General features: G+C 52.0%; 1 protein-coding gene across 6 annotated transcripts in view; it reads right to left on the bottom strand.

The window, feature by feature from the left end:
- The window catches only part of Cacna1a (calcium voltage-gated channel subunit alpha1 A), a 265,280-nt gene that overhangs the window by 74,184 nt on the left and 170,708 nt on the right, over positions 1-20,388 (bottom strand). For all 6 annotated transcript variants that reach the window (XM_050120775.1, XM_050120772.1, XM_050120774.1 and 3 more), the window contains 8 exons: positions 17,522-17,634; positions 15,615-15,727; positions 15,381-15,512; positions 15,027-15,099; positions 11,322-11,439; positions 11,141-11,208; positions 8,451-8,557; positions 5,443-6,117 (listed from right to left, as the gene is read on the bottom strand). In XM_050120775.1, the coding sequence (XP_049976732.1) occupies positions 5,443-6,117; positions 8,451-8,557; positions 11,141-11,208; positions 11,322-11,439; positions 15,027-15,099; positions 15,381-15,512; positions 15,615-15,727; positions 17,522-17,634 (1,399 nt within the window). The remainder of the gene's footprint in view (positions 1-5,442; positions 6,118-8,450; positions 8,558-11,140; positions 11,209-11,321; positions 11,440-15,026; positions 15,100-15,380; positions 15,513-15,614; positions 15,728-17,521; positions 17,635-20,388) is intronic.

Raw genomic sequence — 20,388 nt, forward strand, 5'->3', positions numbered from 1 at the left:
CTTCCTGGCTGACCTCCTCTGCACACTTCCTGACTGACCTCCTCTGCACACTTCCTGACTGCCCTTCCTCTGCACACTTCCTGACTGACCTCCTCTGCACACTTCCTGACTGACCTTCCTCTGCACACTTCCTGGCTGACCTCCTCTGCACACTTCCTGAGTGACCCTCCTCTGCACACTTCCTGAGTGACCCTCCTCTGCACACTTCCTGAGTGACCTCCTCTGCACACTTCCTGAGTGACCTCCTCTGCACACTTCCTGGCTGACCTCCTCTGCACACTTCCTGACACAGTTCCTGACTGCCCCCAATACTTCATGCATTACAGCAACTGAAACGGATAACAAGATCGGCTCCATTTAACAGAGTAGGAAACTGAGGCAGAGGGGAAGACATTTGTCCCTCATGAACTAGCTCAGACGGGACTGAGTTGGAATCTGGTACTATCTAGAAACCTTTAGCTCCAGCGTCACTCAGCAAAGTAAACAGGCGGTGAACAAAGTGGAGGTGTTGAGGCGTGTGTTAAAGGATCAGAATTCTATGCTGTACAGGGAGAGTAAGCCAGGAAACCCACAACTGCAGTGACCCTCCTTGTTCCAGTGGGGAGTGGGTTGCCATGGTGACAGATGCAGCTGGAAGTAGGCTGCAAACAGCTGACCCCGACTGGTCAGGACTAGGAGTGCAGATGTTTGGGAGCTCACAGGTCTCTACCAGGAGTCTAGAGCTTGGGCCTCACTTGGACCCGTGCCCCCTGAGTTTGGCAACTACTGAAGGTGCAGGAATGGTGTTCTGGCACACGCTTCAGAGGGAAAGAGAACTGTGAGTGTAGAAACGGGAGTAGGGATAAGCAGAATAGGAAAAATGACACTGCCAACATCCCAACAATGAAACACATGGGCGGGGCTCTGGGACAGGCCAGAGGACAGCCTATGGGAAGGAAAAGGCCATGCAGATCACAGGAGCACCCAGCTCTCTAAAACAGAATCAAAATTTGAATCACCCCCCACCTCCCACCCTTAAGACAGGGTTTCTCTGTGTAGCACTGGCTGTCCTGGAATTTGCTCTTATAGACCAGGCTGGCCTCGAACTCAGAGATCTGTGGCCTCTGTCTCCTATGTGCTGGAATTAAAGGTGTGGGCCACCATGCCTGGCTGAGAATCAATGTCTTTTAAACAGTTTTACTCAGTGGTCTAGGTTAGCTCCAAACTTATGGCAGTCCTCCTGCCTCAGCTTTCTGGGTGCAGGTTTCTAGGCATGCACCACCATACCCAGTTCTAAGGTTTTTGATGTCTACCTCGGAGAGAGCCTCAGTATTACTAATAATATGGTATGGACACTCTGAGTGCTCACACGATGCTAAAACACGATATGGCCTTTTGTTGTTTATTTTGAGACAAGGTTTCTCTAGGTATCCCTGGCTGGCCTAGAACTTTCTAATATAGACCAGACTGGTCCTGAACCCACAGAGATCCACCTACTTCTGCCTCCCGAGTGCTGGGAGTGTACCATCATGCCTAGAGAACTGATATTTGTACTGAGGTTCATCTTTCCACACTACAGATTCTGCATCTGGGGACTGAACTGACGGACCTGTTAGTGCCTGTGCGTCTGTGTGCCACCTGAGAATCTGAGAGCCATGAGAGAGCATCAGATCCCGTGGAACTGGAGTTACAGAAGGTGGTGAATCTCCATGTGGGGTGTTGGGGACTGAACCTGAGTTTTCCATGCAAGCAGAAAGTGATCCTAAGCGCTGAGCTCTCTCTCTCCAGACCCAAGACTGAAAATATCTTGAAAAAAGCAAAAACAAAACTGATACAGACTTTCCCCTCACCTCTTTCCTAAAGAATACAGAATATATAGCTGGGTAGTGGTGCGCGCCTTTAATCCCAGCAACCTCTGAGTTCAAGGCCAGCCTGGTCTACAGAGTGAGTTCCAGGACAGTCAGGGCTACACAGAGAAACCCTGTGTCAAAGAAGAAAATACAGAATATATCAATGATCTTACCCAGTACTGGTCCCTGCATGCCGCAATGAGAATGTGCTCACTGGGGCAACAGGGGCATTGCTGGTGTGGGGGTGACCACTGCTTACCGACTGAATTTGAGGGCTGTTCCACAGTAGAGAACATGCCTAGTACTGTAAACCTGGTGAGTGTGGAGGTCATAGGCTCTAGAAGGGAACCTACAGTTGTTATTTTGTTAAATGGCCACATCGTCAATCTGCTTTCTAAATTTTGTTGGAAAAATAGAGTCTAATAGCTGCCCACAGAGCGCTTGCACTGCATCAGAAATTCCAAGTTACCTGGAGATGATCTGAATGAAGCCCACAGAGGATGAGTGTGGGTTCCATATCGCTACTACGCTGTTGTATAGATGGAGCCCAAATGTGTAGATTTTGGTATCCCAGAGGGCCTCCGAATGACCCCTAAAGACATCCAAAAATGGCCAAACAGAAACTGCTACTAGTTCCATAATTCCACATGCTGACATTTACTGAGAACTTGTTGGCTCAGTATCTCTCAACACAGGTCATGTGCCTGTTTAAACCTGTACACTTTACCCTACTTTCAGCCCATCTGAAGAAATGGGGACCAGAAAAGTAAAGTGACGTATTGAAAGTCACACAGCCAGGCAGGGATGGGCAGGCGTATTGGGAGTCCCTGCACTGCAGCCCCAGGTTCTTTCGACATTTAGAGACTTTCAAAAACTCCTCCTGCAGGGATAGGGTGCAGCTCAGTTAATAAGGGTGCTTGCCTAGTGTGGTGAACAAAGCCTCGGGTTCCATCACTAGCACCAAATAAACCTTGATATGGCAGTATATGTCTGTAATCCCAGCAAGCAGGAGGACCAGTTACAGTGAGGTCCTATCTCAGAACAACAGAAAACCCTCCTCCTGGAACATTTTTAGGGTCAGCCATTCTGTCCTCATCACTCTGCCTCTTTTAGTACAGCAGCAGCAGACACAATACAGGGACAAAGCCCGTCCTCACATCTTTGGTTCCTCCTTACCCTCTTAAGGGACCCAGAGTCCTACTAACCCATCTCTGGCCCTTTGCCCCCTTTCCTCATAACCTGTAAGCTGGCTGTCCTCTGAGTGATTCCAGGACCTTAACATGTACCGTTCTTACTCGAAATGCTCCATTTTTCTCTAGCTGCTCTTGTGGTCTGGCCCATCTTGGTCATGTTTCTCAGAATGTCTCTGCTATGGTTTTAATGTGTTTGCTCCATCTACTGAGAAAGCTAATCCCTAACTTTGTCTGATGATGGTATTTGGAGGTAAGTGGGGGCTAGATAAGGTCTCAAGGGCAGGGTCCTCATGATGGGTGAGTGGCACTCTGAGACAAAGAAGAGACTAGAACAGGCAAGACGGCCCTGGGTCACCATGGGAGTCCCTTATCATGTTTGGCTGCAGCAACAAGCCCTCAGAGTGCTGGTGTGCCCTGTGACTCTGCAGCCTCCAGAACAGGAAGCTGGATAAGCTTCCACTCTTGCTAAATGAGTAACCAACCCTAGGCATTTGGTTATGGCAGTGTAAATGGATAAACCCAACTCTGTAGGCCCCGACCACCTGCAGTTACTGGCTGGAGTTCAGTCTGGGCTAGAACAGAGCTGACCCTTCTCACACGTCACTGAGCAGAGGGAAACACCCAGGAGAGAAAACTCTAGGGAAAGAATGATTAGGAACAAGGGTGTTTAAGGGAGCACCGTGAAGACAGAGGTAGTGATACAACCGAGGGGTGCTGTGGGCACTAGGAGTGGGAAGGAAGAGTGTAGTCAGTATCCATGGCGAGGACCAGCCCTCCAGAAGTCTTCCCTCCTTCTCCTCACCCAATCCTCTCACCCCCCCATACAGGATTTCCCTGTGTATCCCAGGCTGACCTGAACTTGTGACCCCCCCCACCTTCCTGGTAGTGATTTTTGTCTACAGACCCTTGTCTAAACTCATTTGGTTGAGAACCCCACTACTCAGTATGCAGTCCTGGGACCTGCACTGGGCTCCTCTTGTTGGGAACATGGTCTCATGGCTTCATTGAAGCCTGAGTCTCACCCAGTCACGAGCTGTGTCACACAGGCTAGTAAGACACCTGACACCTCAGGACCCACACAGCAGAAGAGAAAGCTGACTCTGGCAGGTTGTACAAATGCCCCTTTCCCATAGGCTGGGGTCAGATTTTGTATACTCTTCAAGAATCCAGTGTGATGCTCTCATAGCAATATGAAGAAGGATCAAGAGGACATTAACTTATTATTATTATGGATGTAGCACAGGGTAGTCTCAAACTCACTATGTAGCCAAGGCTGGCTTTGAAGTTCAGATCCTCCTGTCCCATATCCCAAGTACTGGGATCATAGGAATGACATCACACTTGACTTGAGGACAGTATTTTATAAGAGATGTCGCTATCAACTCGGAAGTCCCTGGGCTCTCTACAGAGAGTCCCTTTATGGTCTTCTGTGAAACATTACAAAATGTTACGAGAAAGATAAGAAAAATCAGCTACTGGTGGGGTGCTGTCTGAGAGATCAGACCCCCCCTCCCCCATCAAGTAAGCAAAGGACTGGCAAAATAACAGTCGCAGACGCTTCGCACACATTAGTGTCCATGTGAGCCCCTGGCAGAGGTGACTGATTTAATCCTAGCAACGACTCGGTCATTTCTGGGGAGTCTGATCATCAGGTGAGAACACTGATGCCAAGAACTTCACCGGGCGGTGGTGGCGCACACTTTTAATCCCAGCACTCGGGAGGCAGAGGCAGGCGGATCTCTGTGAATTCGAGACCAGCCTGGTCTACAAGAGCTAGTTCCAGGACAGGGTCCAAAGCTACAGAAACCCTGTCTCGAAAAACCAAAAAAGAACACACTAATTCAAGAGTAAGCAGCAAGTAATGAAAAAGCTACACGAATCTGGTGGAGACTATGGGCTCTCCCTAGGGCCTGTGTAAAACGCACAATGCCTTTAGTCCTCTAGCCGATTTGGAAGCCAAGACGGCAGGACCCTAGACTTTTTATATATAATGCTGGAATGGGATGTAGTTCAGTAGTAGAGTCCCTGCCTAGAATCCTGCAGTAAAGGACTGAGGGCGTGACTCAGCAGTAGGGGGCCGGCCTAGAGTCCTCCAGTGAGGAGCTGGGGTGTAGCTCAGTGATAGAACGCTAGCCTAGAATTCCCCCTGTGACAGGTTGGCTCTGCTGTAGAGTGCAACCTATAATCCTTCACTGAGGGGCATAGCTGTTGTGGACTCTTGTATATGAGACCCTGGGTTCATCCCAGCACACAACTACATCTGTTTACCCATCTGTTAGCCCCGGCTGTGGCCGCTGGGTACATCCCCACGGCTTCCGGTATTCTGGGCCTGGTGACTGTCACCCTAGCTACTGGGGAAACTTCTCGGCCCTGCCTGGAGTGAAGTCCAACTGGGCACATCCCTCCCGGAGCCCACTCACTTCCTGCGCCGGTGCCTGCGTTCCCTGTCGTCGTGGGCTGGCGGCCCGTGTCGATGTCGCCGCCTGCGCTCCCCGTCGTCGCCATCGCCGTCAGCAGGACGAGCTGGCCTGGTGGCATCGCGGGGACGAGGCCTGCGCTCCGGCCTGTCTTCGGGTTCGTCCCCGGGCCGGCGGCGAGCGCGGTGACGGCGAGGCTCCCCGTCCGCCCCAGGCCGGTGCACGTGGCGGCGAGGCGCGTCCCCGGCCTTGACGTGCTCGGCGTCCGCGTCCCAGGGCGCGTGCTCGCGAGGCGGCACGTGCTCGCGCTGCTGCGGCTCGCTCTCGCGGCCATACGGGCCTTCCCGGCCAGGCGCGCGCTCAGGGCTCCCGGCCCAGGCGCGCCGCGCGTCGGGGTCCCGCGCGCTTTCACGGGGTCGCGCGGTCGGGCGCAGCGCGTCGGGCGCGCGGCTCTTGTTGGTATTGTTGTTGCGGTTCTCCTGCGGGTCCACCACAAGCGGCCGGTCCAGGTGCGTCTTGACGTCGGGCCGCAGCGGGCGCGCGTAGGCGGTGGGCCAGCGCTCAGCCGCGTCCCCGTACAGCGCCTCGCGGCTGGCTAGCAGGTTCTGCTTGCGCATCTCGCTGGTGCGCTGCTCCCACACCGACTTGGCGGGCTTCTGGTTCTTCTGCTGCTCCTTCCTGCAAGGCACGAAGGGGGCTGCTTGCCATGCTGTGCGGCTGTGTGTGAAGGTGGTCGGATAGCGAGGGCTGCGCCCCCCCCCCCGGGTTCTTTCAACTTTATAAATTGATGTATATGCATTTGCATGTGAGTGTGCCCTGGCCACGGCAAGTGTGTGATAGAGGACAACTATCTGCAGTCGGTTCTCTTCTTCCACTGTGTAAGCTCCTAGGGACTGAATTCAGGTATGGGGCCTTTACTTAATGGCTCTTTCTTTTGGATTGCTGAGTAGGGGTCAGTTTCCCACCTCCGCTTCTCCACTGCTAGGAAGACTGGTGTGGTTGGTCTATTGATGGGCTCATAGCCCTGTGCACTGATGAGGAATGACAGAAACTTTAGGAGGTAGGGTCTGCTTGGAGGAAGGTTATTTAGAGCCTACCTCTGAAGGACGTATTGGCACCTCCCATCTTTTCTTCTCCAGCACCGTGAGCTGAGCAGTTTGGTTCCATTATGGGCTTCATTAAAATGCCCTGCCTCACCACAGGCTCCGCTGTCTCAGCAGGAGTGCTCCTGCCTAGATTCTACCAGAGAGGGACTGGGGGTGTGACTCATTGGTGAAGGCCTAGCTGCCTACCACGTGTGAGTCCCTGGGTTCCATCCCCAGTGCCAGAATGAATCAATGAATGAATACATAAATAATTTAAATAGTAGTACATAAAGTCAATGTTTGATCCTTTTCTTCAAGTTGTGGGCAGCTGGGGTGCGCAGGTAGGGGTTGTGGGCAGCTGGGGTGTACAGGGAGGGGTTGTGGGCAGCTGGTGTGTGCAGGTACGGGTTGTGGGCAGTTGGGGTGTGCAAGGAGGGGTTTGGGGCAGCTGGGGTATGCAGATAGGGGTTGTGGGCAGTTGGGGTGTACAGGTACGGGTTGTGGGCAGTTGGGGTGTACAGGTAGGGGTTGTGGGCAGTTGGGGTGTGCAAGGAGGGGTTTGGAGCAGCTGGGGTATGCAGGTAGGGGTTGTGGGCAGCTGGGGTGCACAGGTAGGGGTTGTGGGCAGTTGGGGTGTGCAAGGAGGGGTTGTGGGCAGCTGGGGTGTGCAGGTAGGGGTTGTGGGCAGTTGGGGTTGCAGGTAGGGGTTGTGGGCAGTTGGGGTTGCAGGTAGGGGTTGTGGGCAGCTGGGGTGCGCAGGGAGGGGTTGTGGGCAGCTCTGGAGGAAAGCAGTTGGTTGTGCCTGCCTTTGGGGTGGCACTGGCACTATGGAAGCCTGCCCTGCCATAGCCACTTCCCTTGGCCGCCAGCAGGGCTGTGGTTCTGAATGTGGGTGTTTGGGAACCTCCCTTTAAGGAAGACACTTTCACTGTAACTGCCTCTGACCCACCGGCAAAATGTCTGCCCCACCTTTAGAATATGGCATGAACACAGCTGCACCCACCATCCTGCTTGGTCTCACCTCTTTTGTATGGCCAGCCCAGGGTCTTGATTCTGACCTTCAGCCCACATAACCATCCCCAACCCACAGTCTGTTACCCCAAGAATAACCAGAGGTACCTGTGAACAGGAGAGTCTGGTCTGCTCAAGAACCCTCTACGGCTCTTAGGATCCAGAACCCAAGTTTGCTCAGTGGCCCTCAAGACTTAGCCTACTCTGCTCCCCTCCCCATCTGTCACCTCACCGCTCTTTCCCATCCTGAAACACCCCTGCCTCAGAGCCTTCCCTCTCTCATTGGCTCTCTCACTTCTTTCGAGTTTTGTTTCCTTCTAACCGAGGCCTTGCCTAACAAGTTTGTTTTCTGGATCAGGATCCTACTGTGTCTAGTCTGGACCCAGCTGTCCTTGAACTCACACATATCTGCCTGTCTCCGCCTCCAGAGTGAGGTGTGTGCCACCACACCTGGCTATAAAGTCACAGCTTTGGGGGACGGAGTGAAGCTCGGTGGCAGAGCCCTGGCTTGGGGTGCACACACGGGGCACAGAGGGCGGCAGGGCTCAAATTCCTCACCCACTGGCCCTTCCCAGCTGCTTCCTGGAGGCTCCACAGTGTGCAGTTTACTCACTCATCTCACTTCTTATTGTCTTCTCCTGGACTGGAACAGCCACACGGAAGTGCCCGCCCCGCCCCACATGGATGCTGCTTCCCCAGCCTCTCCCAGGCTCAGCCCTGACCCTCCCCACATCCTTGCCATGTGTTTGTTATGCCTAACATAACAAAACACATGAATTTTCCAAATTACGTAACATCATGTATTAAATGTGCATTCTTCATCAGCCTTATCCCCCTATCCTCCTTCTTCAACTCCGGAACAGAATTCATTGTTACAGACTGACAATGGCTCTCCATTGGACCCGGGACACTTACACAGCTATAGACATGTTGGCCGCAGACAGGGGACTCACTTCTGCTACCTCCTTGGCTTTCTGTAGTGCCAGTTTCTGGTTGGCTGCCTCCTCCTCTTCTTGTTCATCCTAGGAAGTAAACGGGATTCCTGTGCACAAGAACAGGCCTGGGGCTCACTCCCCACCTTGCTGCCAGCGGGGACAAAATCTGCAGTACTGAGAAACAAGTTCCGCCTGGACCTTAACCAACTGGAACTAAGGCCCCCAGTCAGGCTGGGTGGTGAAATGTACCCCTTGTGTGCAGGCTGGCTCGCTAGCCCATTAACCCTTTGTGGCCCTGCTCGTCTGAAACCTGAGATCGTTCTGGCTCAGCACTCCCCAGTGCTGGAATAACAGGCTCCTCCTACTGTCTTTTCCATAACTATTTTTTTTTTGGTGCTGGGGATGGACCCTGAGGCTTTGCGGCAGCTGGAACAGAGCTGTCAGGGAGCTGCACCCCTAGTCCTGAGCCTGTGGGTGTTCTGTGCTTTTCAGGTTGTTTAAATGCTCTGAACCAGTACCCTTAAACATCAGGTACCCCAAAGGCAGAGCCACAGCTTATACAACTGTCAACAGTGGTGGGAAGGCAGCTGCTGGGGTCCTTAAGATCTATCGTCAGCCTGTGGGAAGATGGGGAGAGGGGCGGGCTCTATGCTTAAGTCCATGGCCTTAAGCATGTGCTGGTGCACGCCTTTAATCACAGCACTCAGGAGGCAGAGGCTGGAAGATCGCTATGAGTTCAAGGCCAGCCTGGTCTACAGAGCGAGATCTGGAACAGTCAGGGCTATAAAGTGAGACCCTGTCTCAAGGGAATATATATATATATATATATAGACCCAAGAACAGGAGCCCTGGGGTAGGGCTACAGAGTGGCTAATCCCACCTTCTGAGATCTTCTGGGGCCAGGAGTAACCACCTTAAAATCTGTCAGTGACAAGGAGGCGGGGTGTCCCCTCTCTAGGCACCATGCCCAGCACAGCTTAGAACCAGGTCCTGGAAGCATCTGCCTCAACAACACTGAAAAAGCAGGCTCCCAGGTGCCTGGCAGCACCTGCACACCCAGGGCTGCCTCCTGGAATCTGCATTTTCTGCAAGCTCCTGGGAGGGCATGGAGCAATTCAGGTGTGTGCAGTGGAGAAGACCACACGTTTCAGATTCAGACAGCAGGGTTCAAATCCCAGCCGTTCCACTTATTGCCAATGTGACCTTCAAGAGGTCTCTCAGCTTCTCTGTGTCTTCTCTTCATCACCTGAACTTCGAGGACTCTCTGATTCACCCCGCCGCACTTTTCTCAGCACCATCTGGCAAACTGTGGTTTTACAAATGTGTCTGATTCCTGACCTGTCTCCACAGCCTGGATTCTTGCGCCGAGAGGCCAGGCATCTTAGTGACATGCACTGCTACGACCCTGGCTTCTAGGCCAGGGCTGTGCTCACTGCAGGCGCTCGGTACGTGATTACTGGCTGAGGGATGGCATACATAAACGGGGGTTCCAGGTGCCTTCCCCTGATTGAGAATTACACCTGTGTGAAACATGTACAACAGAAGGGGAAGATGGGGTGTGTAGGGGAATGGCCACCTTCACTTTGGAGCCCATGCTGGCCTCCTGTATCTTGGATGAGCTCTCGGCTGGATCGGCCTGTGGTGACACATGCCAGCCAGCTTTATGGTGGCTGAACTCTTGGCTTAGCGCCTGGGTGGGAGACTTCCGCTTTTCCCTGATGGAGGGGGAAGGAAGACAGGCTCTTGCTATGTAGCACAGACTATTCTTAAACTTGCAATCCTCAGCCAGGCGGTGGTGGCGCACGCCTTTAATCCCAGCACTCGGGAGGCAGAGGCAGGCGGATCTCTATGAGTTCGAGACCAGCCTGGTCTACAAGAGCTAGTTCCAGGACAGGCTCCAAAACCACAGAGAAACCCTGTCTCAAAAAAAAAAAAACCCAAAAAAAACCTTGCAATCCTCCTGCCTCAGTGCTGTGCTCAGAGGCTGCACAATGCTTTATGTAGTGGCTGTAGCCGTCACACCATCTTGGACAAGGGAGTTTGCCTTTCTGACTCTCCAAAGGGAGACGGGAGTAGTGCGTGGCACCCAAAGCACCACAGTTTTTTACTGTTGTCTCTTGAAGGCCAGCCTGCGGGAATTTCATCTAGCCAGCCCCTCAGCACATGGTCACAGGTGGTAAACATGCCCTCAGCCCCATTCTCTGTCCTCCCAGGCAGCAGCTGACCTGAGAGCATCTTGTCTCTTGGCCTCCTACCAACTGTCTCTAGCAGGCTCCATATGGAAGCCAGAGGGAGGGCGCAGTGGGAAGTAGATTCCTGGCCACTGTATCTGAGCCTTGCCATGGTTCTGCATTTCCAGAGGTCCAGCTCTATCTGCGGCCTTATCACGTCACTCCTTGGCCCATCCTCTGCTTGGTAGTGGTGCCCATTACCCTGGAACTCCGTATTCCTCAAGCCCTTGGATGCAGCTGGCTATCTGTCCTCAGTAGCCACCTTGCCATCCCCTTTCCCTTCTGGGCTGTAAACTGTCTTGATCAGGGATGGCATTGCTCCAGGAAAAGCGCCCAGTGCTCCCATCCCCAGCAAGAGCCCTGACTCTGTCCGTCCCCACATCCCTCCGCCCCCTGCTGTCATGATCTGCCATGAGCAGGTGGTTACTATGTCCTCCACCTTGGTGAGCTCCTGGGCATTGGCCAGGTTGTCCACTGCGATGGCCAAGAACACATTCAGCAGGGTGTCTGTATGTCAAGTCAGGGAAAGCAGCCGATGGGAGCACTGCCCAGAGCCTGGGCATCTGGGTTCCTCCTCCTCCACCCACACCCAGTCTGTCCCTGCTCCCCATGAAGGATACAGTTCCCGAAGAGGGTGAGGACGATGAAGTAGATGGAGAACACCATGCCGCCTTGCACACCCCCCTGAGACTTGATCCCATCATACATGACCTCATTCCAATCCTCGCCCGTCAGAATCTGAAAGACAGGGACAGACACACAGCCAAACCCCTCTCAGCCAGCAGCTCTTTGGAGCCACAGCTGCAGCCATGATCTGTCAGTCCAAGGTCTTCATCGACCTCATGTGAACTCCCATTTCTGTGCCTGTAACTGGGGGCTCTCAACTTGGCTGTGGGAAATAGGGGACTCGGGTGCCTCATGGCTTGCTGTAATCCTGTCTTCTCTGACGTGACACAAGGGTTTGCTCTGGGCTGCGCGGGTCAGGGCACAGGCTCAGCTTCCAGTGAGTTGGTATTTGACCCTGTCTCAAATAGACAGACAGACAGACAAACAATACTTTTAAATGGCAGGAGTCCTGGGGATGTAGCTCAGTGGCAGAGTCCTTGCCCAGCTCGTCATCTGGCATGGCTAATAGACTTGTGAGCTGTATGATGTGGGATTCCTGCTAGTGTAGGAAGAAGAAGAAGAGCGAGAGAGGTCTGGGGATGCGGCTCAGTAACAGAGTACTTGCCTAGCATGTATAAACCCTGGGGTTCTTTTCTTTCTTCCTTTTTTTTTTTCTTTTCAAGACAGGGTTTCTCTGTGTAGCTCTGGCTGTCCTGAAACTCACTTTGTAGACCAGGCCGGCCTCGATCTCACAGAGATCCACCTGCCTCTGCCTCATGAGTTCTGGGATTAAAGGTATGTGCCACCACTGCCTGGCTGAAACCTGGGGTTCTAGCCCCAGGATTGCATAGACCAGGCATGTGACACAAGCCTGTCATCCCAGCGCTGGGGAGGTGGAGGCACGAGGAATTCAAGGCCAGCCTTAGCTCTATAGCTAGCATGAGGCTAGCCTGGGCTACATTAGACCCTGTCACACAAAAGGGTAATTTATGGAGCAAGATTCCACTGTGGACATTTTGGGGTTCAGCCTTGTGAGGTGAGGGAGCTAAGGTGTGTGCCCACCCAGGATTGTTCCTGTGGCAGCGTACAAAGGCAGGTCACACACTGGGAGTGAACAGCTGGAGCAAGGGTGGTAGTCCCTCTGATGAGCATGGAGGAGGCACGGGGGATACCAGGCTTTCTCGTGTGTGTGTGTGCGCATGTTCATGTGTGCATGCACGTGTGTGTGTGTGTGTGTAAGGTAGGGTTTTGTGTAGCTGCCTTCAAACTTCCCAAATAAGTAAGGATGACTTTGAACATCTGATCCTCTTGCTTCCCCTACCTCAGTGCTGGGATGACAGGCATGTGTCACTGTATCTGGCACCAAAAAGATACCTGAGCAGTGCTCAAATGCTTGAAAAACTTGAGGGTGTGATGTGAGTTCACAGAAGTTCAGCACAGAAAGACAGATCCACCACAATCTCGCTCAGGCTGAAAAGTCAGGTTGCCCTGGCGGATGGACTAGCTGATTAGAGGCCAGGGAGGGGGGATGGAGAAGCCCCCATGAAGAGCGGTGGGGAGAGAGGGACAGTGGTGCAGGCATCTTACATACAGCTGTGATGCTCTGGGGTGTGTGATGTGCTGGGCCCCAGGGCCATGCACACTGTCAACATTCTGCTGTGCCACAGTTCCCACCCTAGGTAGATAATCATCCCATAGCCTTTAAAAAGCTCTCTCTCTCCCTTCAAAGATATACACATAATTATGTATATGTGGTGTGTGTCTGTGTGTGGGTTTGTGCACAAATGGAGATGCCCTCAGAGGCCAGAAGAGGGCATCAGATTCCTTGGAGCTAGACTTACAGGGGGTTGTGAGCCACTGACATGGGTGCTGGGAACTGAACTCGGGCCCTCTGAGCAGTACATGCTATTAATGGCTCATTTTTTCCCTCCCTTCCTCCCTCCCTCTCTACCTCCCTCCCCCCTCCCTCCCCCTCCCTCCCTCCTTCCTTTTTCCTTTGAGAGCCTAGGCCATCTTCAAACTTAAGTTACACTTATGTATTTATTTAGTGTGTGTGTGTGTGTGCACATGTGTGCACACTCACACATATGCCACAGTGCTAGTGTGGAGATCAGAAGAAAACATATAGAAGTCAGTTCTCTCCTTCCACCATGTGAGTCCCAGATATCAAACCCAACTTGTCAGGCTTGGCAACAAATACCTTTGCCTACTGAGGCTTCTCATCCGTCCATGGATCTTTTAATTTTTTGAGTTTGGGGTCTCACTATATAGACCAGGCTGGCCTCAAACTGACAGAGATCCACCTGCTTCTGCTTCCCAAATACTGGGAACACACTACCATATCCAGGCCTTGTGTCTTTTAAAAAGAAAAAAAAAAACAACACCCCAGTTTCCCTCCTTCTATCCATAGTCTCTTTGAGAATGAAGGAAATGGGGAAGAATTCTAGAATGTTCCTGTGCTGTGTCTAGGCTTCTCAGCCCGGCACTGTTAGTCGGGGGTATATCATTCTCTGGGAGGACCAACCTGTGCCCTGCCCAACGCTGAACATCACTGGCCTCCAGCAACCAGATGCCACTTTCATTTGCCCACTCAACTAGGTATGACCATCAACACTGTCTGCAGACAATGCCCTGTGCCCCTGGGGGACTGCAATCATCCATTCTCTGGCTTGGGACGTTCTTCACAGCTGCCCTCTCTTGGGCCTGCCTTGAAAAGGAAGGACGGAGGCCACATCTTCTATACACTCCCTTTCTCTCCAAAAGAAAAAAAAATAAATTTGAATAAACCTAGAGATTTCCGATCAGCCAGTCCCTAAGCATTAGTGTAGGTGCCTCAAGAAGATGCAAGCCTCCTTATCCTGGAAGATGTGGAGACACTTGCTTCCAAGATAGGCGGATACAGTAACCAGGTCTTTCTCTTTCGTTGTGGGCGGGGCCTCACAGTCTGGCCTTGAACTGGAGCTCCTCCAGTCTCAGCCTCCAAGTACTGGGATTACAGGTGTGTGCTACTACCTCAGATTCTCTTTCATTTTCGCTTTTCTTTTCCACTCCTCTCCTTCCTCCTCTCCTTTCTTTTTTCAACAGTGTTTTATGTAGCCCAGACTGACACCAAGTTCATTAAGAACTGAAAATGACAAACTTCTACTTCCTCTTGCCCCAACCTCAAGTCCTGGGGTGACAGACAGTCCAGTGTGCATCATGCCCAGCCAGCTTTACTGGTTGTATTGATACGTAAGTAGATGGAACCCTGCAGACCCTGGAGGGATGGTTTTGCCCCTGGGAAGGCAATTCCTAGAGATGGGGAAGAATCTGGCCATTGCTCTGATATAGAACAGCTTACCCTGACAGCTGTTAGAGTCACTACTGCAGGGGCAGACACTCCTCTTTACTTGCTCCTTCTCATGAAAACCACAAGCAAGGCTCTTCAGTATCCCAGCTGGCCGTGGTACTGTCCTATGTGGTCCTGTAGGGCATCCGACACTCTCTTGGGATGTACAAGTGACAAGCTATCCTCTCCTGTGTGTGTGCACGTGAGTGTCTATGTCTGTACTTGGGCTGGAATCCAGGGCTTCTTAAGTGCTGAATAAATGCCCTAACACTGAGCTGCATCTCCAGCAACAATAAAAACAAGCATTCCAAAACAGTCGGAAAAGGGAAGAAATAAAGGAATTCAGGGCCTCTGTGGTTAGGGGCCCGCATCGGGCTGAGAAAGTTCATACCTGAAACACAGTCATTATTGCTGCTGGGAAGGTGTCGAAGTTGGTGGGAGGCGTCCCCTCATCAAAATTAAACCTGTGGACAGCAAGGACATTCTGTGTTAGCCCTTCTGCTCTGAAGGCTTGGTTCAGTTTCTGGTTCCCATGGTAAAGTGTAGAGTATCTGTTCCCCAGGAAGACACTGTATTTGGTACCCAGAAGCTCAAACTGCCCTAGATGACCATTCGTGTCCTGAGGGCAAGTCACAGGATGAGGTCTGCTTGAAGGAGCCGGGTGGTGGTGGGGGGTGGTGGTGGGTGTGTCATGGAAGCTGAGCAGGAGTCCCGGTGGGATGTCCAGATGTCAGGCAGTACTTACTGGCCACCAAACAGCTGCATCCCCAAGAGGGCAAAGACAACGATGAACAGGAAGAGGAGGAACAGCAGACTTATGATGGACTTCATGGAGTTGAGGAGGGAGACAACCAGGTTTCTGAGAGATGCCCAGTACCTGCCGACAGAAGCCAAGGTGGGGATCAGAGCAGGGTGTGCACGCTAGGCAGGGTGCCCGCCTCATCCCCTCATCAGAGAGCTAAGAAACCTCAAAACTTACTTTGTGACTTTGAAAATACGCAGTAACCTGAGAGCTCGTAACACGCTGATTCCAAAGGATGTACCAGGTTTTATGACAGCCCAGATGACTTCAAAGATGCTCCCAATGATGACCTGCAACAGAGAACCTAGTCTCAAGGTCACGGTTGACCTCAGGACTCCCACCCATTTCCAGGGCCTGAACCAGGTCCACCCCTCAGGGAACATAGTGGCCTCTATTGGAAAGTCTCCGCAGGTTAGGGTTAGGCTTATAGGAAGCCTATGAGGCTGGTAAAAGGTAGGACCTGGCTGGAGGATATCACCAGGGCTCAAAATTCCCTCCTCCTTTAGGTTGTTTCTGTCAGGTTTTATTTGTATGTTTTGTTTTTGAGACAGGGTTTTCCTGTGTAGCTCTGGCTATCTTGGAGCTCACTCTGTGGACCAGGCTGTCCTCCAACTCAGAGATCTGTCTTCCTCTGCCTCCAAGCGCTGGGATTAAAAGCGTGCACCACCATGCCTGGGCATTTGTCAGGTATTTCGTCACAGAGACTAACAGATGGTGGCCCAAACTCATCTTTTCCCTCTATGTTTCTGTTTATTAACATATTTATTAATATGCCTGATAGCCCAGCACTTGAAGGCTGAGGCAGGAGGATCACTGGAAGTTGGAGGCCAGCCCGGGGCTACAAAGAAACACTTTCAATCTCTCTCTCTCTCTCTCTCTCTCTCTCTCTCTCTCTCTCTCTCTCTCACTCACACACACACTCTCTCTCTCTCTCTCTCTCTCTCTCTCTCTCTCTCTCTCTCTCTCTCACACACACACACACGGCCACGAAGCACACACTATAAAATTAACCCTCCGGGTACAGAGAGGCATCCACAGGGCCTATGGTCTGTCCAGGCCGCCCTGCAGCCCCAGAGAGGCCCCATGCATCTTTCCCCTCCTGAGCCACAGCACTGAAGATCTCTGATCTGCTTCCTGTCTGTGGGTCTGCCTCCCTGGCCACTTCACAGAAATGGAATTAGGTGATACGTAACCTTTGATGTCTGGTTTTCTTCACGTTTTCTATTTAATTTATATTTATTTTAAATTATTTATTGTTATTGTTGATATGATTGTGTATATTGCCACAATATGAGCAGAGAACAGTTTGCAGGAGTTGGTTCTCTTCTTGTACCATGTGGGTCCTGGGGGTTGAACTCAGGTTAGCAGGCTTGGCAGCAATCACCTTTACCCACTGAGCATCCTGCTGGCCCAAGCTTTTTTTTCCTTTCTTAAAAAAGTATCATGTAGTCCAAGTCTGCCTTGAATTTATTGTGTAGCCCAAGCTTGAACTATGAGTCCTTTGCACTAGGAAGAACAAACTAATCTTGAACAATATAGCTCAGAATGGTCTTGAACTCTTCTTGATCTTGAGATAGACAGAATCTCTGCCTCACAAGAGCTGGGATCAAAGTGCCTGCTACCATGTCTGGCCTTGAGTTTTTGGAGATAGTGTTTCTCTGTGTAGCCCTGGCTGTCTTGGAGCTTGCTCTGTAGACCAGGCTGGTCTTGTACTCAGAGATCCACCTGCCTCTGCTTCCCCAGTGCTGGGACTGAAGGTGTGCGTCACCACTGCCCGGCTGCCTTGAGTTTCCCATTCTTTCTATGCTCACCGCAGAACTGCTGCGTTCCCCACTTCTACTAAGACAGCTTAACTGTCCCTACCTACAGTGACAGCAGAGCTGTGTGTCCTCAGTGCCCCCTCCTTCCTCCTCACCTCACGTCCAGCCTCCTGATTCCACCCACTGGACAGCCGAGGCTACCCTTAGGCCCAGGGCAGAAGCCATGACCCGCACATGGCTCCCTCCACTTTCATGTGAAGTCCCTGGGTATCAGCTACCGCCAGTAAGATCCGGAAGGAGAACCTGAGAGAATACGGTACTCACCCCACAGTCAAAGCAATTGAAGGAAGAGTGGAAGTAAGGCCGCGTCCCGAGCCCGTACATTTTTATAAACATTTCGGACATAAAGAGTCCTAAGAAAATGAATTCTGCATAGTCTGGAAGGAAAAGGAAGAGCAGTGAGTTAGGCCACGGGGAAGGCCCCAAGCCTCTGCTTTTTCTCCCGTGTCTCCCCGGCAGGCAGGGAGGTAGAGACGATACTCTGTGTAACATGGCCAAGGATAGCTATGCAAGGATTCTTTCCCATGGGCTTCAGTTTCTCATAGTTTTTGCCCTGGTTTGATGAGGAAAGCTGGGTGTAGGATATTGCTATGGACCTAGTTTTGCGTTGACTGATGTAATGCCTTATTACATTTACTAAGTGACTAGCTGGGTTTCGGGTACAGCCACACATGTGTGGAAAGCCTGTTCACACTGGACACCGAGAGGCAGAGGCTTTGGATCAGCCATAGAAAGCCGGCCTAGAATCCTCTAGTAAGTCAGCGGGGTACGGCTCAGTGGTAGAGCACTAACCTAGCATGGATAAAGCCTTGGGTTCCATTCCAGCACTGCAATAAACAAATGAAGGAGCAAGCAGGAAAGGAGGTGGAAAGAAAGGACAGACTGGGGATTTAGAGCAGTTCCCACAGACCTCAGAATTACGGCTCCAGAGCTAATTCTGCCTGGCGATTGCCAAGGTTTGCGTGCCTGTGTTCCCTTTTGGAAATCTGTGAATTTTTTTTTTTTTTGAGACAAGGTCTCACTACGTAGTCTTGGCATTCCTATTTAGACCAGACTGTCCCCAAGCTCACAGAGATCTGCATGTCTCTGCTTCCCCAAGTGTTGGGATTGAAGTCCTGTGCCACCACCCACACCTGGCCTCTGAAATGGTAATCAATCTCCCAGGGAGCAGCTCCCATGGGGTATGAAGCTGTCAGAACAGTGTGTGGTGGCCGAAGGGGCATGAGGCCCCAGAGTCCTGTCAACAGCCCTCCATGTGCCCTAACGGGTCTTGATGTGGGAGTTTGTCCTCTGGCCTCTCATGGGGACATGGTAGTCCCCCTTTCAGAGGACACAGCACTGGGAGCAGAGACAGCTTTCCAGCAGACAACCAAGTCTCCCCAAATGCCACAAAGAAACTTCCCAGGCTCCAGGAATTCAAGAAAGGAACCGTCTCTTGATGTTCAATCACCCAGCCTCTGGTGTTATGTTACAGTAATGTGGACTGGCTAAGAGGATTGTCAAGAGCCTTAGCTAGGCCCTAGGCCCTGCTTTAAAGGGGTTGTTTGAATCGATTACCAAAAAACCCTCATCGGGATTTCTTGTCCTAACTTCCTTTGATTTGTAGGATTGTCTAAAACTCCTTGTTTTCAGGAGAAACCCTTGAGTGTCTGGGACAGAGAGCAGCTAGAGAAGCAGATCTGCCTATAATATCTGGTCCCTCTGAGATCCAGCAGGGGGCGCTCTAAGAGGACATCTCTGAGACGCTTGCTCCCTTGTCACCATGGAAACGAGGGAGCTGGTGACAGGCAACATTGGAGGGACCAGGAGAATCTCAGGATGGTCAGACCCACTCTCTACAGAGAGATCCTGAGACCCAGAAGCACGTGTCATCAATCCCAAAGGTGCTCACTTGCTCCGGTCTGGATTTCTCTGAAACTGCACTACATCTTAAGATTCACACCATGTCATTCTTGATCCTTACAGAACACCTTAGGACTGAAGACCTCTGATCCATGGACGATAGCCTGAACCGGCTTAGGGGGTAGGACTTCCATCATCAGACACAGTTTGGACTTAGGAACAGAAATCCTGGATGCATCCCTTGCAAGCTGTGTGACCTGGGAGAAGTTCCTTTGCCTCTCTGTCTCTGTTATCATTAACGAGAAAATGGGGCTAACAAACTAAAAGATGTCTACAGACACCAAGGCCTCTGGGCAGGAAGTTCTAATCCCCTGTCTCCTTAACCAGGACAGACTGCAAAATGATTAGTGGAGGGAACTAGGTGAGTAAAAATAGTCGCGATCAAGAGGTCCTGACGGGAAGCGAAGAGCCTGCATTACACGGCTCCAGAGGGACCAAGGCAATGATGCAGCTTGGAAGCGGGTCAGGTGAAGGAAGGACAGTCCCCTTGGGGTGTCCTGTGGGGCCAGACAGCAGGCCTGGGGACCACGACAGGTGAAGAAAATAGTCCCTTAGATTAGAATTCAGGCCTTTCTAGGTCAGAGGCACGACCATCCCTTAGAGCTGTCCAAGGCTACTTCTGAGCAAAGGCAGGAAACAGGTCAGAAGGCTAATAGCTCCAGGAGGAGGCAGCCAGTAAGCACGAAAGAGTTAGTAGTTCTCAAGGGGCCTCCAGGGGAGAGCCAGGCCATCCATATCCCTGTCAGGCCCACACGCTCTTCTGTTGGTTATCCTTAAGAGTTTGTTCAGTCCTGGGGGCTCCCGCCTTCCAGTGCCCATGCCCAGTTTAGGCAATCCTGAAATGGGTAGAGGGTCCTGCATCCTCTGAGGAACTAAGGCAGGCGCACATTTGTTCTAAAGGGCCCGTTCCAGACAGAGGGGAGGCAAAAGGAGCAGGCGGAGAGGAGAGTGAACAAGGAAGGAGGTAGGTAGGGGCTGGGGGCCTAGAATCCCCCAGGGTGGGGTTGTGGTCATGGCTCAGTGGTAGAACCCCTGCCTACTGTGTGTTAATTCTGATGTTAGCACTGCGAAGAAGAGAAGAGAAGAGAGAGGCAGAAGGGGTCGCTGCAGTGCAGGACAGCAGAGGGGCACAGGGGGTCGCTGTCTACTGGACAGCAGGGGCAGAGGGGTCACTAGCAAGACACTTTGTGGTTTTAAGGTTCCCAACCTGAAAGTGCACATCTCACAGA

This window comes from Alexandromys fortis, unplaced genomic scaffold (genome assembly GCF_014885135.2).
Source record: "Alexandromys fortis isolate MF-2015 unplaced genomic scaffold, M_Fortis_MF-2015_v1.1 scaffold_186, whole genome shotgun sequence".
Taxonomy (NCBI): domain Eukaryota; kingdom Metazoa; phylum Chordata; class Mammalia; order Rodentia; family Cricetidae; genus Alexandromys; species Alexandromys fortis.